Source organism: Ctenopharyngodon idella, chromosome 18 (genome assembly GCF_019924925.1).
Source record: "Ctenopharyngodon idella isolate HZGC_01 chromosome 18, HZGC01, whole genome shotgun sequence".
Lineage (NCBI taxonomy): Eukaryota > Metazoa > Chordata > Actinopteri > Cypriniformes > Xenocyprididae > Ctenopharyngodon > Ctenopharyngodon idella.
In genome coordinates, this window is record NC_067237.1 from 30,238,274 (window position 1) to 30,246,230 (window position 7,957).

The 7,957-nt window shown below is 36.6% G+C and overlaps 1 protein-coding gene across 2 annotated transcripts in view; it reads left to right on the plus strand.

Moving 5' to 3' along the window:
- The window catches only part of ppp6r2b (protein phosphatase 6, regulatory subunit 2b), a 28,351-nt gene that overhangs the window by 15,908 nt on the left and 4,486 nt on the right, over positions 1-7,957 (plus strand). Inside the window, exon 23 of one of the 2 annotated variants that reach the window (XM_051869613.1) lies at positions 7-3,610. The exons of the other annotated variant lie outside the window; for it this stretch is intronic. Coding sequence (XP_051725573.1) covers positions 7-37 — 31 coding nt within the window. The 3' untranslated portion in view covers positions 38-3,610. Of the gene's footprint in view, positions 1-6; positions 3,611-7,957 lie in introns of those variants that run through there. 2 annotated transcript variants of the gene reach the window in all.

Consider the following 7,957-nt stretch of genomic DNA (forward strand, 5'->3'; position numbering starts at 1 on the left):
CTGCAGGGGCGACTCCAGTAGTAACGGCCCAATGTAACAGCGTTTGACTCGCCTCCATGCCCATGACAACCGTTGCTCCACTCATGAAATGTTAAAAGCTGTGGTTTCCCTGTTTTGGCATTTGCTGTTCCCATCGATCTGCCGTGTAGTTACGTGGGTCTTTTTAGTTTGAGCATGAGCGGTACTCTAGATGATCTCTGTCTTCCCTATGAAGACATCTTCACTGTTGGAGCGCTGACCTTTGAACCCTGTGAGAGCGGCCTCACTACAGTCTGTGTGTGTGTTGTTGAGCGTTGTGGACCTAGAGTAAGATGCACATGATGCACAATCCACAGATGGATTCTCACGTATGCATAAAAATGCTTGGTACGTTGACAGGCGTGTATTTTTTTTTTTTTTTTTTTTTTTTAGGTTTCTGAACCAGTATTTTCTATTTAGAACAAGGCATGATATTAAGTGTGTGTGTGTACTTGTACAACTATCTGTGTGAGGACAAACTGAGTAAGGTGAGAACCTTTCTGAGAACCCTTTAAAGGCCTGTTTAGGTCTTTTCACACTGCGCTTAACCCTGGGTTATCGTCTTTCTAAACCCCGCTTTTAACCCCGGGTAAAAGAACTTTTCACGCTTGTAGGGGTTAGCACCGCTTTTTACCCGGGGTTATGAAACCCTGCTCCGGAGAGGTTAGTAAAGGGTGAGTAAATGATGACAATTTCATTTTTGAGTGAGTTAACAGGGTTAACTCACTCAAAGAGCAGGGTTTCATAACCCCGGGTAAAAAGCGGTGCTAACCCTGCTTCTGCTGTGTTAACCCCGTATTGGCATGCCATACTTAAGTGTGAACCGATGCAGTGTTAGAATGTTACCGCTAAACGCTTAGCAACAGACAACGAATCGCGTACTCATATTTGCTTGCTTTGGACAGTCACAGAAACACTGTGCATTGTATGTAAACAGTAAATTCAGCATTTGAGAGGAAAAATGTCAAATGCTGACAGAAAGCACGACAATTTGAGTGAAAATAAGACCGTTTCATTCTTACCTTTTTATAGTCTGAAATGTCCATTCAGTATAAACTCGATAGTACAGTCAGCAATACGAGTATACGTCATGTAAATGGGTCGCATGCTGATTTTATCCAATCAATGACACTGACACCGCAAATATGCAAATAAATGTTAACCCAGGGTTTAGGAATGTACAATGTGAAACCTCAGTTTATGAATACCCAGGATTAATTGTTAAACCCAGGTAAATTATGAGCAGTGTGAAACGTGAAGCAAGATAACCCAGGATTCCGTTTAGCCGGGGTTTAGAATGACCCAGGGTTAACCATTTCAAGTGTGAAAAGCCCTTTTGAGGGTCAAGACTTGGTTTTAGGGATAAGGTTATAATTAGGTTATGGGTAGGTTTAGGTTTAGGCTCGGGTTAGGCTCTTAGTTGTGGTGGGTATGGAGCTAGAGACTGCATTGTGTCAGTGAATGCCCTCACAAAGATAGATGTACAAGTGTGTGTGTGTGTGTGTGTGTGTGTGTGTGTGTTCTGTCTTGATCAGAGTCTCCGTTTGCTGTAGCCCTTGGGCCCGGTACTGATTTTATTTCAGTACTGATTTGTTTGCACTTATGTTCCCACAGCATTTATGTTTCCATTTCTGCCCACCATCCACACAAACACATATATATATATATGAGCAAAAATAATTGGGAGCAGGTCTCAATAGTTCTGTTTTGTTGTGGGCTGTTTTTATCTTAAAGGAATAGTTCACCTACAAGTAAAAATCCTGTTATTTACACATCATCATGTTTCAAACATAGACTTTCATCTGGAGAACACAAAAGAAGATATTTTAAAGAATGTTCACGCTGATCTTTTTTTATAGAACGATAGCGCAGAAGTCTTATGAACCATGTCATAAGGGTTTGGAACAGCATTATGAAGGTGAGTAAATGATGACAGAATTATATTTTTGAGTGAACTATTCCTTTAAGCGTGTTTATGTAAGACTGTTTTGACTCTGATTGTGTTTGTGGTTGGTATTTGAACGAACTCTCAGGTGAACGTCGTGTGTCTGAGCGAGTCTGTGTGCAAAAGAAGATCCGAGGGCGCGTGTGCCTTGAAATATCAGAGAATGACACATCAGTATGTTTAACGTGTGCGCACTTATCCTTAATCAATCTTCCTATATCACTGTCAGGTCTTAGTAATAACTGTCGATGTGTATTCTTTACGCTATGTACACTTAATATTATATTTTTTATGACTAATTACTAGCCAACACTAGAACGCTGCAGTGTCCATTTCAATCTAGAGAGATAGCAATAATAGTATGGATAATTTCTTCAAATTATTTTCTTTTTTAGTAATGTAGCTTTGACGAAATGTGCACACAGGCACACAAACTGTTTGTGAGAGTGAGTGAGTGTGTGTGAATGTTAAAGAGGCTCGGTGTGTTTTCAGTTTGATTTTGCACTTTTAAACTTGATTTTGATACCAAATGCATTGGGATATTAGTGGCGGTACGATGACGATAATGAGAGCCCTCGGTCATTGTTTGGTCTATGTGCAATTTTGAATTTATAAGCCGTTGTGTAATTAATGTAGATGTTTGCCGATGCGAGTGTTTGTTGTGTTTAGGAGACTTTGAGCGAGACGCGAGAGAAATGGCGACCGTACAGTACCAGGCTCTGTGCTTGAATGTAATTCATATTTTTATGTTTATTTTATTTCAATGTTATTTTATTATTTTTTTATTTTTTTGGCCAAAATATCTCTTAAATATTCAGTTTTTCTCCCATTCTGGATGACAGGGTTCCATTCTCTCCCTCCGGAGACTGATTTTCTCATTTCGATTGTTCCTTCATTCGTTTTTGTTTCATCACTTAAATACTGCCACTTTTAGCTGTGGAATATCAGTAAAGTCTTTACTAGAAATAAAGTCAAGACATTAATCCCCTTTTATCGTCTTCCACGCACATATTAACCACTTTTTCTGAGTGTACTCTAGTCCAAGCATTTTTAGTTGACCTGTTAGATACCGTTACACGGGTATAGCAAGTTCTGCTGCTGTTAGTAATAGTTTGTCAATGCATTAGCAGGGCATGAGAATGAGAAAGAAATTATGGGGTTTTTAATCAAAACTGTGATGTAAGAATTATGCCAATGTAATGCCACTCAATTTGTGATTCTAATTTACAACTTTTTTTTTTTTTTTTTTTTTTTCAATCATTGTTTCATATCCCCTTCTTCCTTCACACCACTATGAAGATTTTATAGCTGAGAAATAGATGCATCAGAACCTGCAATGTGAAATTTACGTTTATGTTGTTGGGTTCTTTTCTCTTCAGCTCTTGTATGTATTCATGTACCCAAAAACACAAACTCATTGTATGTTATGAACTGGTACAATATTTTGTGGTATGTTCTGCCTTGAGCGTCTCTCCATGGTATGAAACTGGAACACTGTTGTCATTTAGTCAAATGCCTTTTTAATGTAAACTGATGCTGGTGGTTTTTTTTTTTTTTTTTTTGGTATAATGCAATACTGTACCTGTTATCTGTTGTCAGAGTTAGGCTTTAAAATCAGATATCAAACAAATAAATATTTCAAATGGGTTTGTGTGTCAAATGTGTGTTGTTTTGGCCAAAACGCTTAAACATTGTATTACTGTAGTATAAATTTTTTTAATAATTTTGAAAGTTAGTATTATTACATTGTAAATTAACAGACCCTCAGTTAATGGATGTATTTCATCTAGCTAGCAAGCACTTTGCACAAACATGGATTGTAGATGGTGCTATGAATCTGTAGTTTTTAGCTAGTTTGTTACTGAAACATTTTCCATAAATAAAATGGTACAGTAACTGGTTGAATCATGTAATAGCAGGGTTGAGTTTGATGAATGCAGTCTACATTAAAATTTTTGTGGAAGCAATGAAAATTAAACTTTTTTTTTTTTCAAAAGTATGATGCTAGTAATTGTGTAAACAAAGGTACATACACCCTGTGGGAAACAATGAATAAAGCCATGCCAAAAATAAAACGATGAACAATACTTCTACAGCATTTATTATTCTTAGTTAATATCAACATTTACAGCTTTTGATCTTAAAAACATTAGTAAATGTTAACATTAGTTATACTCCGTGAACTAACATGAATATGAACATTTTTATTAACTAGCATTAACAAAGGATAAATTGTTAATGTTAATACATTAAGCAATGTTAATAAATGAGACCTTATTGTAAAGTGTTATCAAAACTTGTTCACATCATTTCATATACTTTGGCAAGTCAAGGCAATTTTATTCATTAAGCACATTTCATCCTGTTTTTAGCATGTGAAACACTGAATAATCACTAAGAAAAATAAAAGAAAATGTTTTACAATAATTTAAGAATAGGGAATAATATAAGGGAAAATATCCAGTATAATGTTTGTGATCACATGCATATAACAAAGTTTCATTAAAGTGTTAAATAATGTGGGTCCATTTTTTCACAGAAATTAGTGCAAAACAATAACATCTGGATTTTATCCTGTGAATGTGTGCATTTCTTTTTTCCCCTCTTTATTTTTATTCCAAATAATGCTAATGTTTTTAGAGATTTTTTACATTTCCAATCCCTCCCCAACCACCTCCAAACAATTAAAATAATTAAACAGTAATAGTACAAACAATAATGAAAATAAATAATAATTCAAATTAAATCATAAAAAATGCAGTCGTTAAGTGAGGAATGAGAAAAAAAAGTTCAATCAAAGGTGTAACAATGATACAACAATAAGCAACATAAACCCTACATATTTACATATGTAAAGGTACCAAGCATCAAACACCATGAGACCACTACATAGAGAGGAGTGTGAAAAAGGAAAAAGTTACAATATCAATGTAAATCCCATTACACCCCAGGAAGTACATTTATGGCTGAGAAATATGATAGTAAGGGTTGCCAGACAAGAGAATTTATGAGAACCGCTGATTGAATATTTAATCTTTTCCAAGTCAAATCCTGAAACCAATGCAGTCGTTTAGGTGGGTTTGTAGATTTCCAATGTAATAAAACCCGTCTGCGAGCCAATAAGGATGCAAAGGCAATGTTTAGTTGTCTTTGAGTCAGACTCGATTCATCATCTGGAGCACCAAAAATAGCAAATTCAGCACATTCAGTTGTACTTCACATACTTTAGAAAGTGTATCAAATATGGTTGACCAGTAAATAGTAAGTGTGGGGGTGTGCCTAACCTTGTTTAGCCATTCTGTGCCTGATTAATGTAGTTTTTTTTTTTTTTTTTTTTGCAAATGCCATTTGGTTTTACATTGGTAACACTGTACATCTCATTTGTTAACATAGCTACTATAAACTAACAATGAGCAAATGCGAAGTTAGTGTTACCTAGTGATATCTAATGCTCTGACATTCATACATTTTTAAATGTAACTAAAAAAAAACATTTCGGATGAACCATACCTGTTGTTGTTTTGTCATCATGAACCCTAGTGAACCAAAAAAAAAAAAATGAAACCAAACAATCCAAAATTCCATGAATTGTCTCGGAATGACACCAATCCTGTGTGAAGTGCACAGAAAGTGAAAGTTCCCCCTGGAGGCACAAGAGGGCGGGGCCTCAGGTGAGGGGAGGTGGGGAAGCCTAGAGATGGGGGCGTGGCTTTGAGTGTGTCTGTGTGTAAGAGAGTAAATATTTTTCAGTACTGGTGGAACCTGTCCGTCTGCTTCACCAGAGACACAGGGAGACTCAGCCTGAAGTGTAGGACACACAAAGAACAGCAGAGAGAACACAAACACACGTTTACCAGCAAGAGAAACCATACAGAATGCTGGACGGAGCGACAGTCTGGACGTAGACCACAGGCTTGGACAGACAACATGCGCATAGGGACCCGCTGTGCTTGTGTTTGTTTATGTGTCAGGTGCTTCGGTGTGTTTGAATGAGGTGTGTGTGTGTTTCTGGGAACATTTAATGGGTAGAAGCATCCTGGATATGGGGGGATGTCAGAGTTACAGTAGCTCTGATGAAGAGGATGTCAGCGCTCTGAAGGCAAACTACACCAACATCAGCCTGTTCAAAGTGTGAGTATATACTTTATCTAAACACACACACGCACTACACCGGGAGTAAAGTAAGGAATGCACACATCAGATGAATGCCTGCTGAAGAGATAAGCAACAGCATACCTTCAGAAAGATAATGCGTGTGAGCATATAAGCGTGTTTGTTCAGTAGTTTCAGTTGTGCAGCGTGTTGGAGAGGATCTCAAAGTCAAAGGAAACTTCCACAAGTCCATGTGTATTTATGTGTGAAAACATGGAACCCCTGCACAAGGGTTTATGGGTAAACACACCTGCCGCGGCCCATGTATTTACATATTGCATAGCTGCGCATAAGTGCAACTGGGCATTTTGAAGAACACGCATTGCTTGCATAGAAATATATAATATAAATCAACGCTGCCTAAAATCAACACTTTATCCTTCATATAAGCATTAAATACATCAAATAGTCATGTAGTACAGTAGGGTAATACTGTGGTACTTTCATATAGGCATATGCTATACTATAGTACAGTTACATGTTACTCCAAGGTAAGGACATTACCACAGTAAATGCCCAAAACCATGGTAGATACATTACCAATACCACTGTACTTGTTGGTACTTTTTATTAGTACCAGTAACTTCAAAATTAGAAATACATGGCTCTTGTTAATATTTTATATACGTGGGACAAGGAAATGCTAAAAATAACTTTTTTAACTATTCAAATGTATTTGTTGAGCTTACACTAATGCACAACTTTCACCTAAAATAAAAAAAAAAAATACAGAAAACTTCTATAATATTTATGACTACAGAAATAAAATGTGCATTAAAAAAGGAAAACAAAATACTTTAACTGATAAAATATAAAAAGCCAATATTAAGGAAATTTTGGTATTTGAGTCATTTTACTTTACCGTACAAGAGGTTATAGACCTGTATTCTATATCTGTGCAGGTTTTTTTCTTTTTAGTAAACAAACAAACAAAAAAACTTTGTAAACAAAATAACATGATAAACAGATGATGAGATGTCATGGAGGTGATGCCTGAGGGATCTTGCTGAGGTTTGCAAAAAAAAAAAACCAAGTGGTTGACATATGAAATCAGGTGATAACTAAACAGGGTGTGATGAGAATCTCATCAGCTTTAATACCTTGATGTTTACCCTAGTAAGTAATGAGCAAAAAGCTGAGCCTTTCTCTCTCTCTCTCTCTCTCTCTCTCTATATATATATATATATATATTTATTACAAAACATTTTAAACCTACTAAACTTTTGCTTGAAACTTTGTCCTACTAAAACTTTTTCTTGCTTATTAAGAACTGCATGTTCTGTTTCTTTAAAATAAATGCCACTTAGTTTGATATTCTGTATCTAATGCAATGACAGTCATACATTAAGTGTGGTATATACTTTTTGGGGCCACAATATGGAAGATATTCCACCCCACAGCCTGTTTTAATCAGTTAAGGACAAGGCCACCGTCTCAAACCTCCCACCACCACACACACTATCGGTTATTTCAAGGCTAAACTGGGAGCTCTGTTTTTTCTCTGTGTACACACACTCTAGGTCAGCTCGCTCTCGCAGTCCAACGTGTGTGTGGTTTATCTCATTTGCATGAAGGAAAATTAGGGCTGTCTAGAGGAAGAGGCACTCTTTCAAATAATATGCTGACTGCTCAATAACGTTGTAGGAAAACAAGAACAAGCGAACACAAACCCCTTTAGTACATATAATCGACTAGCCCCAAGTGCACACACGGCAAACTAAACTACATCCCTGTGTGTCCTTGTGTAACGTCACACTGTGTTTTCACAAACTGTTTGCTGTTTGCTCAGCAGCATAACTATTTAAACACAAATTAACTAGCAGACACTGTAAAAGAATTTCA